This window comes from Carica papaya, chromosome 8 (genome assembly GCF_054855325.1).
Source record: "Carica papaya isolate Zhongbai chromosome 8, ASM5485532v1, whole genome shotgun sequence".
In the NCBI taxonomy this organism is placed as follows: domain Eukaryota; kingdom Viridiplantae; phylum Streptophyta; class Magnoliopsida; order Brassicales; family Caricaceae; genus Carica; species Carica papaya.
Genome location: NC_142316.1, coordinates 28,110,515 through 28,126,340, shown reverse-complemented (window position 1 = coordinate 28,126,340; position 15,826 = coordinate 28,110,515). Strand labels below are relative to the sequence as shown.

The 15,826-nt window shown below is 37.5% G+C and overlaps 1 protein-coding gene across 1 annotated transcript; it reads right to left on the bottom strand.

Annotated features, from left to right (window-relative positions):
• Window positions 1-924: 924 nt before the first annotated feature.
• LOC110817125 (eukaryotic translation initiation factor 4B2-like) lies at window positions 925-15,156 on the bottom strand. The gene is made up of 3 exons (XM_022045533.2): window positions 13,758-15,156; window positions 2,352-2,774; window positions 925-1,319 (listed from the first exon to the last, which is right to left on the bottom strand). Exons 1-3 carry the CDS (start codon window positions 14,888-14,890, stop codon window positions 1,295-1,297), a joined length of 1,581 nt encoding a protein of 526 aa, XP_021901225.1. The 5' UTR covers window positions 14,891-15,156; the 3' UTR covers window positions 925-1,294.
• Between the last annotated feature and the right edge of the window lie 670 nt (window positions 15,157-15,826).

Sequence of the window (15,826 nt, the reverse complement as noted above, 5' to 3'; positions counted from 1 at the left end):
ACTGTTTTTCTCAAACTGAACTCACACCTATAATAGTTTAATGTTTCATCATACCACGTTATCTTACGAGTTCAATTCTAAAACGGTTCATCGTTGAAAAGCTAAAATAAAATAACCTTGATTATATGTAGTCCTTTTCCACCTCCCATTCATCCCCTCCGCCGACACAATGCTTTTTATCATGCTCGATCGACTGGCCATGGAGCATGTGAATGTGGCGGAGATGGAGGATAAATATGTGCAGAAATAAATTAAAATGTTTAAAAAATGTTGGCTGTTTTGCAGAAGCAGAATAATATATGTATTTATTAAAGCCCCCAAAAAGTAAATGGTAAAAAGGCCCACCTGGCACCCTCAATATTTTTCATTAATTTTTACTCTTGCACTCAGCATCAAAATCATTTCTAACCTTCTTTTTTTACTTTCTCGTAAAAATTTATATCCTTTTAAATTTACATTTTTGTTTTTCCAGTTTCTCTTAGCTAGTTGTTCTTTGTGTCACATTTTCAATCTTAAAATATAATAATTAATTTAAAATTTTTACAAAGTTAAAAGATTTTATGTATCTCGGTTCACTCATTTTTATTAATTTACGAAATAACTAATAAACTAAACGTTTGATCATTTACTACTCTTTGTAACTATTCTCTCTTATGGTTAAACCACCATTTCCCACCAAAATCAAATCTACCAAGCACCGAGCAACCATACAGTTTTATATTATTTGTTTAAATGAAAAAGTTTATATTATTTCGGCTCCACTGATTCTTCTGTTTAAAAATTATCTTATCCTCAAAAAAATAAAACTAACATTTCTAAATAAATTCCACCAGTACAATCACAATCACATAAACAGCTAACACAAACTAGCTCAGACGTCGGAAAACTGATTTTCCAACATTATTATCACATGGCAATCTGCCATTAAATGGTCAAAGATTGAAACTTTAGTTCGATTATCAACAGAGGTTCATCCTCATAATAATCAGAAAGTGTCAAAAACTAGCTAGTCCGCTATCTTTATAAAATTTGTCCTACCAACAGTACAGGCCTCCTTGCCTCAAAACAGACTTTAAAAAAGGGAGAGGGGAAAAAATTACTCCAGTTTTACATGGTTTCAAGATGGGACAATAGATTAACGCAATAGTTCGCAAGACACTCAAATCCGTGCTCCACTTCCCAGAGCCAAAATAAGAGAACTAAAATCATTAACAAAGAAAAAGACAAAATATTATTTGATTCTGTTCATCAAAAGGCTGAGAGGAGAACAAAATGAATCCACACCAGCAGCCATTCACCATCTTTCTCGCGACCTTGACCTGCAAAATTACAAGAATACTGATAACCATCAACAGATCCAAAGAGGAATTTACATGTCACGTGACTCAAATGGAGATCAAACATTGTCACAAATATTATGGAAAAGCAAAACAAGTGCACAAGTTAATTAGACAACCAACAAATATCTCTCAAAACAAAAAAAAAAAAAGAAAACAAATATCTTTCATATAGACAAAACCAAGCAAGAGATCATCCATCCAGCTGCCAAAATGAAAAACAGAAACTTCTATGTTTGAACATTTCAACATAAACAGGTAAATGAACATCATTCCATCCCATTTTACCAACTCACTGGATGTCTATGCTTTGAACTCAGGATTCAATAGGAAAATCCAAATTTCAGTAACAAGCAGTTTCAAAGTATCTCACGGACTGCATGTTACAAACTTACAATCAGCAGCAAAAATGTCCATGTAAAGATTACTATCATTTCATTTTTTTTAAACAGAGAAAATATTCATTAAACAAGGAACAGTGGGGTATCACCCAATTACAAAAGAAGAGAGTATTCTCTTAAGGTCAATCAGGTCCCCTAGATCCTCCTCCATGAGAGATGGCCCTTGAACCAAAAACATAAGGTCATGCCCCTCACACTAAAAGGAAAAACCAAAAGTCTCAAAAGCTTGCATTTTTCTGTCCTTCCATACCTCATGAGGTATAAGGTAGCCAAGGGGAAAGTAACATAAAATTTTTTCTTTAATCAAGTTGGATACCTTGCCAAGCCTAAGGCTCATCCAAAAATGACCAAGTAGAAACCAGTGACAAATTGAGGAAGGCAAGGGCATGCTCAAAATTGCGGAAGATACTATTTTTCTCATTATTTTTATAGCCAAAGAAAGAAAACTATGATGCAATTCTAGGATACAAGATGGACCTCCTAAAGCTACAGAATTCGCTAAACTTATTTCCAACAGAAGATAATTCTCAATAAAATTCTCATGTCTTTTTCTTTTTTACATAACAACTCATTAGTAAATGTCAAAACAGGCAACTTTTTACCAAAAATATACCTGTCTAAGTCCCTATTGCCAAGAAATCCCCGTTCCCTGCCACCCTGAAAGGCTCTTCTATCATCAGCAGGCCTTCTCCACCCATCAGCCATGCCACGCGATCTAGGTCTATCCACTAACTCTGCACTTCTCGATTCATCAATTGACCCAGATTGAGAAGGTGGTCTGTCAGAGTAACCAGCAACCCTCCCTGCTCCAGAACCAGGCCTTTCAGTGGCTTTCTGACCAAACCTAACTTTGTCATTCAAGTCATTGATTAACATTTCCAGAGCCTTCTCTTTCTCAAGTATTATATCATGTAAACTAGACTGTTCCCCACCAGATCCTTGCAGAGATTCCTTACTTATCGGAGGTTCTTTCTCAAGTTCTTTTCTTAACCGATTGATTTCTTCTTTCAACATCTTTTCCTCCTCTGTTTCAAGCCTGAAAAAACATCAAGAGTTTGAATGTTAGACATGCAGAAAACTACCAGTGTTATGCATAACAAAAGCCTCAAGCCACATATCAACATAAGACCAGCCAAACAAATTCTGTGAAAGGAATCAAATTAACAAGCATGGATAGATTGGAAGTCAACTCCTTCAACCAATCAACCACAAATAATCTTCAGGGGAAGCTAAATATTACATAAACTAAGAGAAGCTACTTTAGGTAAAGAAAATATGAACATTAAAACTTCAGGAAACTATCAAGCACTGTTAGAGCACTAACTAAATCCAGAGAAACAAGATCAAAAGATGAAAGGAAAATTTACTATAGTACATGAACGCCTGAAAATTACATTTAACAATAGAATGGTTCGAGAAAGAGAGCAGCGAAAAGATATTGAGGGTGTATTCAAAGGACAGAAACGAGGTGCAACTGTATACAAAAATAGTATAATTCTAACAAAATGTCTATTAGGTTCTCGAGATTGTCTTCATAATACAGCTACTGACACCTTATAAAAACTTAGGGTCCAAAACTACGAATCTTTGAAATTATCAAACTAGATTCTCTGCCCTTGAAAGCTCTCTTGTTCCTCTTTTCAAATAGTCCAAAATGTATCCAAGAGATTTAGTTCAATGAATTGATTCTCAATTTGCATACCCTTCAACGCCTATATCTCCTCCCCCACTGTACTTGTAATAGCCCAACTCAACCCTAATACGCTAGATGCCAAAGACCAAAGTTGATGCAGGAATGGATGCCAGAGGAGGATGCGATTACACGTCTCTGCACCACTTTTTCACAAGTGACACTCATTCACCAGAATATTTCCCCCTTCTAATCAAAATTTCTAAAGTAAGGATGTGTTCCCACACCGCTTCCCATGTGAAGAAAGCCACACTAGTAGTCGCCTTTACCTTCCGAATAATTTCTGATCGGAACTTATTACATGTGCTCCCTCTTTTAGCCAAGTGCCCGTGATATGACTTCACAAAGAAAGTCGATTTGAATTCAGAACCTAAATAGGTACAACTTTGGTTTCACCAGAAAACACCAATGGAGAAAGCAACTTGAGAAGATTATATATTCTTTAATCTCCCAACCATTCAAGTTTCTTATTAATTCAACAATCCAAGTGCCTCTGCCAGGGGACCCCAAGTAGACCTTGTTTATGGACATTGCTTTATCCTGGGCAATGGCAAAAATTGTGGGAAACTGCAAGTACAAATATCCTCTTACTGCCCAATCATCCTCCCAAAAACTCCGTTACCCCACTGGATTTTTCATATGATGCATTTGTTGAATTCATCTTTTCCTCGCTGATGCCCTTCCGTACCCCAGAGCCATATGGAACCCGTGGATTCAAGGCATATCAATGGTTTTTTTTTGAGACAAAAGTGTAGAAATATATTGAAATGGGGCGCTAAGGGGGCGTCAACCCATATATAATAGGATTTACAAGTCAATTAACATATTTAAAATTGACCCTAAATCATCATAATAGGTGACGCTATGTTCTAGTACAATGGAACTAAAAATATAGAACCATTTGTTCAAAATATTGCTAAAGTTGTCTTCTTTTTCTTCAAAAGCTCTGTTGTTCCTTTCTTTCCAAATACCAATCATAGGAATCTACTCCATACTTTGCCACCATTACCTTCCTCCAAAAATTCTCTCTCTCCCATGTAACCTCCACAACATTTCCCTTGAAGAGCTAATTAAACTTGACCAAGGATCTCCCATCTAGCCCAACCCACTGAATAGGTTGCTTCACCTTATACCATGCCACTAGGTGAAACCTTCCCATCCAACCAACCCATAGGAACCGATATTGAATCCCCCCAACCTCTTAGCCACACTCACTGGTATAGTAGCTAGCGAATGAAATAGATTGGAATGTTAGTCATAACACTCCTAATTAGGGTCAGTCCTCTACCACAGGAAAGTAACCCCCTCCCACAACTAACCCAAGCAGGACACAAAACTACTTACCACCGAATCATACAACAATACATGGTGTTTCACTAAAATATATGGGAGATGCAAAGGGAATGAGAGGAATTTGCTCCCTGATTACCTATAAGTGGACAACTAAATTACTAATGGCCTCTTGTTTTACTAGAGGTGATTTTAAAATGGTTCTCTCTCACTTGGAACACTAGTTGAAGGAGCTTTGCAAATTGAACTAAGGAATTCAGTTGACCTTTTTGGGGCGGTGAAGCTCATTAACCTCCCTTCAAAAGGTCGCAAGTGGACTTGGCCTAATGGTAGGGATAATCCATTGTTTTCATGCATTGATATTTTTTTCAAAATAAAAAGTATAACGTGTATATCAACAAAATATATTAACAAGGTACCAAAACAGGGGTACCATTCATTTACAAAAGATTTACAAATGAGTTAAGATGTCAATGACATTCTCAAAATCCACATCTCTAATAATATCATTACCTAACAAAATAGAACCAAAATACTATATCAATCTAAAATTTAACCTATTTAAGCGACATTTTTTACCCTCAAAAGCTCTAGCATTTCTCTCTTTCCAAATAACCCAAAAAACAGTCAATGGAATTAAATTAGCTATATTTCTTTTAATACTCAGACCTTCCCACGCCCATATTTCATCACAAACCGAGCCCGCAACAACCCCATTTACCCCCAACAAAATGTAAACCATGCACCAAAGACTGTGCGATGGGACTCCACAACAAAGGGTGATTGCAAGATTCCTCTGCATTCAGACACAAATGACAGCCGTTCACTATGATTAGTCCCCTTGCTCTAAGTTTGTCCAGAGAAAGAATTTTCCCCCAACATGCCTCCCAAGCGAAAAAAGCAACACGTGGGGGAACCTTCGTTTTCCAGATTTGTTTCCATGGGAAATTCTGAAACCCAACAGCAGCCCCCTCAACCAGGAACTTGTAGTAGGAACGGACTGTGAAACATTGTTTCTTCTCCAGAAGCCAACAGATCTGATCAGGTGAATTATTGACTTTTTGAGATGCCAAAACCTTTATCTTGTCTTCATAATCACAAACCTCCCAGTCATTTAGATTTCTTGCCACATTAATCCACCATACAATGTTATCATTGGTCACCTGGAAAGCCTCCTCAACCAGCATGTTTCTTGCTTTAGCAATGCCATAGATTCTCAGCTATCGTTTCATAAGAGAGCATTCGCCAGTCCAGTCATCATGCCAAAAACTAATTTTATTTCCTCTCCCCAATTTCCACCTAATGCACCCTGAACTGCAGCCATTGAACCAGTATCTTCTTCCATAGACTACAACCGTGTGAAGAAGAATGTCTATTACCCCCACCGTCCAGCCGCAGCCTGGCCCACCGGGAATCCACTATTCTTTGCCATAATCTACTCTCCTCAGTCCAGTACGTTTTCACGAATTGATATGTTTGTGATTTCACTAGCTTTGGAGAAATCTTTCCCTGGTTTGCCACAACCTAAATTTTCTGGGCCCAAATCTAATCATTTCCTATTTGTTTGGACCTAGCATGTTTTCTGATGGGGTCGAACCCATATAGATATGTAAATAAGTAACTTAAAGAGGAAAACTTTAAAGATCTGGTCAATAAGTGGTGGGATGCAGTAAACCCTTTGGGTTTCGCTAGTTTCAATTCAAGTTTTCCTCTAGCCTATCTCATGTTATTTTAAAATATAAATATTATGTATATCATTAATTACAAGCACTAAGAGAGTGTCAACCTATGTACAAAATTATTGACAAGTCAAGTAGGATGTCAATAAGATCACCTAAATTCTCCATAGAGTACAAAGAATGAATCATGATAAAAAAAAACCCAACGTCTAGAACCATCTATCTCTAGTCTCCATCAAGTGTCCATCCCCTCAAAAACTCTCCTATTTCTTTCTTTCCATACAACCAAAAAATAGCAAAGAGTGTGAGACCCACTTATTTCTTCTCACCCCTAAAATACCCTTCCAAGTCCAATTCTCATCTCTTACATTACCTGTCATTATTCAACTGATCCCTAAAGCCCATACACAATGGTCCATGACTTATACATCAGTCGGCACCACAACAAGATATCATTACAAGACTCCTCCTACATAGAAAATAACCGTTCACTATAATCTGTTCTCTTTTCATTAACTTGTTGATAGTGAGTATACATCTTTTCCTTGTCTCAAAATCAATTCTATGAGTAGCATCCACCTTCCAAATTTGATGGTACGAAAAACTTATCTCAGTGGAATTGTTCTTAACCAAGCAGTTGCAGAAAGACCTAACCATATAAGTACCCGTAGCCTTGACGCTCCAAGCTAGTTGATCATTACTTTCGTTCAAACAAATTGTGGATATTGATCTAAGAAGGGACTCATACTCATTAATCTCCTAATTATTGAGGTTTCTCATCAACTCCACATGTCATTCCCTAGCCTCCCTAATGTTTCTGAAATAACTCACAGACTATAATGTCTCTATAACGTGCAATAACAAAAATATGAGGAAAGTTATCTCTAAGCACTCCACCTCTAAACCAATTATCCATCTAGAAACTGATTCTTTCTCCATTGCTAACCTTCCACTAAATGTATTCCTAAAATTTATCCCTTTCTATACAAATTCTTTTCCACATCCCTTACCCATGCTATCATAAAGAAATTCAGGAGTACTATCCTCTATCCACAGTACAAACTTCACCTCGATGCCAAAGAATATTATTTTCTTTCATGAACCGCCAAAGCCACTTATACTAGTGTGCCAATTCATATCCACAAAAGATCTCTATTGCATTGGTTTTTTAATCTCATCCCATACCACCAGATGATATCTCCTTCTATTCTCAGAGTTGCTTCATAGGAATCTGCATTGAATAGATTCCAATCTATTAGCAACACGTATGGGATTGTCAAAAGAGACGTATAGTAAATGAGAAGGTTGTCAATATGTTTTTAGTTAGTGTAAATTATCCACCTTTAGACAGGAGATTTTTCTTCCATCCCACTAACCTCCTCTCAAATCTTATCATGACACGGTCCCACATCTCCTATCTTTATGATTAGCCCCCGAAGGCAAGCCCATATATTTGATCAACAGCTCCACCCTTTTGCAATCCAAGACATTGGCTAATCCATCAGTATCATCCAAACCAACCAATCTCACCAATTCAAAATTAGTCAAATTAATATTGACTAGAGACTGCTTGAAAGCACAACAAGACACATCTAAATTTGATTAGTACCCCTTCATTTGGTTTGCAAAACACTAACATGTCATCAGCAAATATACGTGAGTAATTTCCTCCATATGTTCATCCACTCCTACTTTAAGTCCTCTGAATAAATTCATCTCCTCAACCTTTTCCAACAAATTTGTTCAAAACTTCCGTAGTAACAAAAAAAAGGAGTGGAGATAACGGATCTCTGTCTAAAATCCTTGGAGGCCTTAAAAACAATGATGGGCATCCATTCACCATAACTGCAAAAGAAGTTGAAGTAATCCATGAGTTAATCCACTTGCACCATGTATCTCCAAAGTCCATTTCTTTCAACATGTATCCAACTAATCCCTAATTGACGTGATCATAGGCTTTTTACATGTCAAGTTTGCAAAGAATCCCTTCTCTATATCAAAATGTAGTTCATTCACCACCTCATTAGCCACCAAAGTCGCATCTATAATTTATCTACCTTCCACAAAAGCATGTTGACATTCACCTACCACTTTATCCATTATCTTGACCATCATTCTAGCTAACATCTTCGTTTGTAGACACTCTTAACAAGGCTAATAGGTTTGAAATCCTTGATGTTAACAACCCTCTCCACCTTAGCAATCAGAACTAAAAAAGAATTTAAAGATTTAACAAAAGATCTCGCATCATACAATTCCTTAACACTTCCAAAACATCCTCTTTCATAACATACCAAAATTTTTGTATACAATCTATATTAAAATCATCAGATCCAAGGGCTTTATCTTTGTTACAATGCATGAGTTCTTCAAATATTTCCTCTTCAATAAATTCTCTTTCGAATAAGACACAACTCATTTAATATGGGATCCTAAAATTAAGACCATCCAACTTTGTTCTCCAACTAAACTCCTTCCTATACAACTCAGAGAAACATTCCCTGACACCTTGTCTCAACCACTCATTTCATGTATGATATGACCATCAATATCCATCTCCTCCATATAGTTGATCCTCCTATTGTGATTTACCATACTGCAAAAAAACGAAGTATTTTTATCCCCCTTTATGATCCACCTAGTTCTCAATTTTTATCTCTTTCAAATGTCTTCTTTCAGAATATGTCAAAATTTTTATATATAATTCATATTAAAATCATCAAGTCCAGGGGCTTTATCTTTGTTACAATGCATGTGTCCTTCAACTATTTCCTCTTCAGTAAATTCTCTTTCGAATGAGACATGACTCATTTCATCAAGAGTTCTAAAATTAATACCATCCAACTTTGTTCTTCAACTAAACTCCTTCTTGCAACACTTACAGAAAAACTCCTTGACACCTTGTTTCAACCACTCATTGCCCTATACAAACCAACCATCAATATTCATCTCCTTTATATGGTTGATCCTCCTATGGTGATTTACATACTGTGAAAAAATTTAGTATTTTTATCACCCTCCTTGATCCACCTAGTTCTTGCTTTATGTCTCCAAAAAATTTTCTCCATTTGCCATCTATTCACCAATTCAAACATCAATGACTCTTTGTGGGCCAAATCTTTAGTTAACAAAATATCATCGCTCTCCTTTCCATTAATTTCCTCGATGTCCCCTAACAAAGACTACATGTATATACCTACTCATAACTCCTTGCACCACAATTTGATTGCGGTTTTCACAGCCTTCAATTTTTGAGCAATTCTAAAGCTGGTATTAACGTTTACCGTTGATCCTCTCCACCAATCATCAATCCTATCACATAAAACATTATCATTTTGTCCCCAAATCTGAAAGGAGAAGGACCTCACTTGATCCCATCTGCTTATAGAGAGCTGGGGAAATGGTCTAACATAGTCTGTTGCAGAAGCTTCTGACATACACCCATTACTTGAAGCTAGCAGGAAACCTACCCCAAGAGTTTCCCAATCCGTGAACGTATTGAGTTCAATCTCTAGTTAGACGGAGTCCATTTACCTTGTATGAGAGATAAATCCATTATATCTAGTCTACCAAGAGTCTACTTGAATTCATCAGCACAAGCGCTCAAAATGTGCTCACTGAACCTCTCAGATCTACTCAACACTATAGTAAAGTCTCATTCATGATCCACAAAAGATCCCATTTCTATTTACAACCATCTAGATCCTTCCAAAATAAGCTTCTCTCCTACTCTTACCCTCTGATATAGACCCCTGTGAACACCCATTTCCTCCAACTTCTACAGTCTTCAAACAGACATGATAGAGAATACTCCCCAACATTACCTCAAATTTGAGAGACCCCTCCTTTTATAAAACTAGAATTCCTTTCAGAGCTTCTGGCTGGTAAAACTCTCCACCCTACCTCTTTTATCTTCCATAAGCTTAGGATGATCCAATCAGATATGGATCCTATTTTTTGTTTCTTGCAAACTAATCACTTCTGGTTTCCATCTACTCATATATCCTTTAATCATGTCTCTCTTCTCATGGTCGTTTAAGCACCGAATGTTCCACAAAATAAGCAAACCAAACATGATTACATCTCTCCCATGATCCCCCCTCCCTTCTTACCTCCTTTCCTCGAGTTATCATAGTTATATTAAATTGTAATCTCTTTGACTCCATGACCCATCCACCCCCTATTTGTTCTTTTCTGTCATTTTTACTCTCTCTTGTCTCACCTTCTCCTTCCTTCTTTTCTCTATTTTCTTAAAGAGCTCTATTGTCTGCTCCTCAAGCCCATTGTCTACCTCATGTTAGAAGAAGGGTGAAGAGATGGAGCATGGAGGAGTTTGTTTCTATGACTACTTGCAAAGGTGAAATGTTTATTGAAGACTTGATAAAAGGAATGAGTATGAAAAGAAAAACTATGCCAAGCTTGAACTTGTTGTGTCCGTTGATGATAGAAGAGATTAGATGTTGACAATGATCAAGAGTTACCTGCTCCAAGAAAGGGGTTAAAGTACATAATTTTTTTACATGAAAGCAAATGCTAACAAGAGAAGCAACTTTATTCCCAAAGGTGTAGAGGGGAAATATGGTTCTACCCAACTCTAAGATGAGGAGAATTGCCAAATCTTTTTATGCTAATCTACTATGTGAACATGAGACCAAGAGGCCTAAGCGGGATGGTTATTTTTTGACAAGTTAGGTGTGAAATATCGCAATTCTCTTGACGCAATGCAAATTGGTAAGTTGGTATTGGTCCTTGGGACAACAAATTTACAATAAGTAATGACTATGATACTAGATTTTGATGAGTGGTTGAAGCTCCTTTTTTTCTAGAATCTACTCCAATTCACATTTAGCAAGCTGACAACCCAGTGCACAAACTCTATTAAAGAGGAAGAAAATTATAGTACTGAAGAGAAGGTAAATCAGGATGTAAAAGAATAACAGAACCATAGTGTTAAAGAGGAAATAAATCAAGGAGTTATAGAAGAAATAAATTATGGTGTTAGAGAAGAAACAAATCAAGTTAAATGGGAAAATTATATATTCTATAATTAATTGTAATTAGTCGTATATTTCTTTTTTTGTCATAGAAAATTTATATATATAGGCTATAACATTCAATAAAATATACATCAATCAAAAAATCATTCCTAACAAACTCAAAAGGATGGTAATTTCATAGCTAAATCATGTTACGATTATTGAGGCTTCCCCAAGATTACTTTAAACAAGTTCCTTCAAAGCACAAATGGAAAATAAAGCTCACGCCTTGGATTGAACTTGTCTATGGAAGGTAGGTCGCTTCGGGCAAGATCTGAACTACTAACAACCTTATGAAAAGGCTTATAGTTGAATCGATGCTTTCTTTTCTTGAAATAGTGAATCCCTATATCACTTCCTTTAGTGTTTAGAAATCAAAAGGCTCCGGAATTGACTCTTAGCCTCCTGATTCTTTATTGGTTTGCCAAAACCTCAATCAATGATGAACTATGGCATGGAGTGGTACCCCTTCTCCTAAGCCTTAGAGAACATTCTTGTCACTAATTCCTATTTCTATCTTTTGGGGCCACTTGAAAGGAGAGGATTTGTAGAGTTTTTAAACACTCCTTTACCCCTTGTGCAACCATTAATGACCATTTCTAATCTTGACCTTTTTTCTTTATAATTTCGTGCATGGTTACATCCCTTTTGTGCCCTTTAATCTTTTTTTAAAATAAAAAGTATGAAAGGATATTAAAGAGAACCAAGGGGTTGTCACCCATGTACAAAAATATTTACAAGGTAGTAATCATTTCAATGACGTTCCTAAAATCCTTTATATGTCATGACCTATGGTTACATAACCAAAAAGACGAAACCATCTATCTCTAATTTTTTAGTACTCTTCAATCTTATTTCTTTCTCTCTCGAGAAAAGGTAAACATCCTTAATAATATGTAAAAATTGACATATGTTCAATTCAGGATCTTCTTTTGCAATATTTAATTTGTAGAGAAACCAGGCAAATGGATCAAAATTGATTCTTAGCAGACAAAATTAGTCAAATATAACTTGCTTAGGCTCACAAACACTTTCTTTGACAGTTTTATAGTTTAAATACACTAGCCTATGCTACCTAAACAAGTAAACTTACTTGATGGCCCAACACTGAACAAATTTCAAGTATGGACCTAAATAGATCTCTATTCTGAAATCCTAATCACTAACTATAATCAGTTTAGATGTAACAGCTAATACAGAAGTATACATACAGGAGTTCGCATGACCTTTATATTCTGAGACATTTTTGTTCCTATAAGGTTCACCTCCCAAACCCTAGTTCCACTCAAGTTCATCTGGAAATAGCTTCCAGAAAAGCTCTCAAAGCTCATTCAGAAAAACAAATTACTTTGCACGATTTAAAGCAATTTATCATAATAAACATCTAAGCACAGGAATTAGAAAGAATTTAAAAAGAAAAGGAAAAAGAAAAGATTCAAGGAAAAGATCTCCCACAATGCAACTGCTCGCAGTTGGAAATTCCTACTAAAATTGTTGGGAGCAACTAATCCAAGTCCAACCAAGAAAACTAACTAAACAAATTGAAAACTATTAAGTTATATGGCAAATAGCTTCAGTCAGAACAGTAAGTGACCCAGAATACTATGTAAGCTTACACTGTTTGATGGACAATGGCACAACAGGACGACCACACTCCGAAAGTTACAATTACAAGATCTTCAACAAACCATCCCTTGGTTTAGTATAATAGCTAGTACTTCCACCCCTCTCCTCGAGGGAAATGGTTCTAGCCCTGGGTTATGTGCCTCTTATTACACAATCAAAAAAAGAAAATGAGTTTACAAGATCTTGTTAACTCCCAAAGCCCATTGATCAAGAAGGTGTAGATTAGCACATAAAGAAAATGATGAAATTCACGTAATATTCATGGCGATCACCAATTAACAACTAAAGTCCACTATTCTAAAAGAATTTCGGGAAAAAGAAATTTTTAGTTGTTATATTATACATTACATGGCAGATGAAGGAAGGTTGTCAACTTGTCAAATACCTATTCATTGATTAAGAGGTGACATAGCCCTGGAGTTCGCACAATTCAGGGCAGTTAACTTCATCCACAGACCAGAAACAAGACAAACTCCAGTTCCAACCTTATAGGTGTTCTAATGTACTCTAAACTCCTCCGATTTTAACAAAAATTGGGTAACATGTTGCAAAGTAAAATAAAAGGGGTAAAAGAACAACTAAACAATCTCCTTTGTAAGTGCCTAAATTCCTGTGAACATTTCCCACTCTTCCCAAACCGTAATATGATGGTGATTTTTAATCAATGTCAACAGAGCCAGTGGCTTAGAAGTACGGACCTGTCAACACTGCGATGCTCTAATTCAAGATCAATCTTGCGCCAATCCTTACCCCGTTCCTCTAGCAAAATCTCTCTTGGTTTTGCATCCCCAAATGGATTCACCTTGGGCCTCGGCTTCACCACATTGTCCATTACCTGCATCCCCTGGCTGTCGGACCTGCTTGACTGTGCACTTGAAGGCCTGCTCGAGTGGGCACTTGTCGGCCTGCTCGTTTTTCTTGCATCAATCTCCGAGTCTATCTGCTTCCAGTCCAAACCTTTCCCCGCCAGCACCTCCTCCCTCGGCCTGGCTTCGCCAAATGGGTTCGGCCTATTCGTCTTCACCACCGGCAGAACCTCACTCACCACAGAATCACCCTTTGGACGATCCAACACCAAACGCGGACGCTCCTCCCGTAATCCTCCACCACTAACACCACCAGAACCTCTAGCCCATCGATCAGTGTCAGGGCCCGAATCGCGAAAACCAGAACTGAAAGTGGATGATCTGGAGGGCACCGGCTTTTTCCCGATTTTCCAATTATCGACCTCATCGGCCCTGGAGAGGCCCCCAACTCCACCACTTCCGCCGAGCCCACCGTAGCGACTCTGACGGCCTGGATCCAACGACGGGAGAGATTTTTTCCCCATTGCCCAATTATCGACCTCGTCCGCCCTCGAGGGTTGATCTAAATCGGAAACCCTAGAAGGCGGTCCCCTGCGTTCATCATCAAATCCGCCATACTGCCTCCTGCCTCCGCCCCACGAGCCTTCCGTTTCGTCACGGTCGCGCACCGCCCGTCCAGAAGGCGGACCGGAACGGTTGTAGGAGGTGAATCCCCCGCCAAGGCGACCGTACTGCATTTCCTCCGGGGAGCGCTGCTTGGGACCGGTAGGGAGCTGCATCATTTCTTCTGGTGTTAAGCCTTTTTGCTCGGTAACCCTACCTCCGCCGGTTGAAGAGTATTTGCCCATGTTAAACTCAGAAAGAGTCATCTTCTTCTTCTTCGGTTTGGTGCTGACGGCTTCCCTTAGACTCGGGAAGCTCTGGGACTCTGCGGCGGCGGCGGCAGCAGCGGCTGCTCGCTCCTCCTCCTCGGCCTGCTCGGCTTCGGCGGCCCAAGCGCCGATGCCACCCCAGGGTTTCGACATTTGCTTGATATCTTCGTTTATTAGTTGTCGCCGAAAAACAAAGGGAATCTAAGAATCCAAAATATAGAAAAAGGAAAAGGGGGCGATCCAGAAACAAAGATAGAGATGAATTGTGAGCTAGGGCTCCTTCAATGGAGCCGGAGCTCCGAAAACATGCAAAGATGAAGATCGGGGTGCAGTTGCGTCGTGGGTGTGTATGTAAAGTTGAGGCTTGTTGGGGTTTGTGTCAACAGAACATTACATTAAGGGCAAGTTTGGCGTCGCGTGAGATGTTAAAATTGCTTTGAAACTAAATATATTTTTAAAATAATTTTAAGATAATAGCAATTTCAGTGTGAAAATAATATTATATAATTAACATAAAAATTAGTTTTAATATTTGGTCTTATTTTTATCTAAAATTTAAATCAATATTTATTTTTACCCAAAAAAATATTTTTATTTTGAGCTCTGATTTTATGGAGCCAGACAAAAATAAGAATTTAGCCATCAAAATTTACTATTCCTTAAAAAGATATATATATATATATTATTTATTAGCTTCCCCATGAAAATATTTATTCTTTCACAGGTTCATTTCTCACTCCAAAAAGAAAAAAAAGGCAAAGAAGCGAATCCTTAGAAGCAATCCTGACCGTCGGCAGTAACGAAAGTCAACCATCGTTGCCCCCGCGTATTAATAAGAACTTTTTTTCTCAATAAAATAAGCCCAAAAAGTCCGTACTCCAACCCTTTTTTTTTTAAAAAAAAAAAAAAAGGATCAGCATCCAAACAAATTAGTTGGGTGGAAAATTAAAAAGAAATTTCGAAATTTCAACAAAATACACTGGGAGCAAAGCTGTATGGAGCCTTCCACTGTAGAATGCTTAAAACAAATCATTTTCTATCTCAAAAAATATTTTATTATTGATATAAAATTGTATTTTATTTTATACA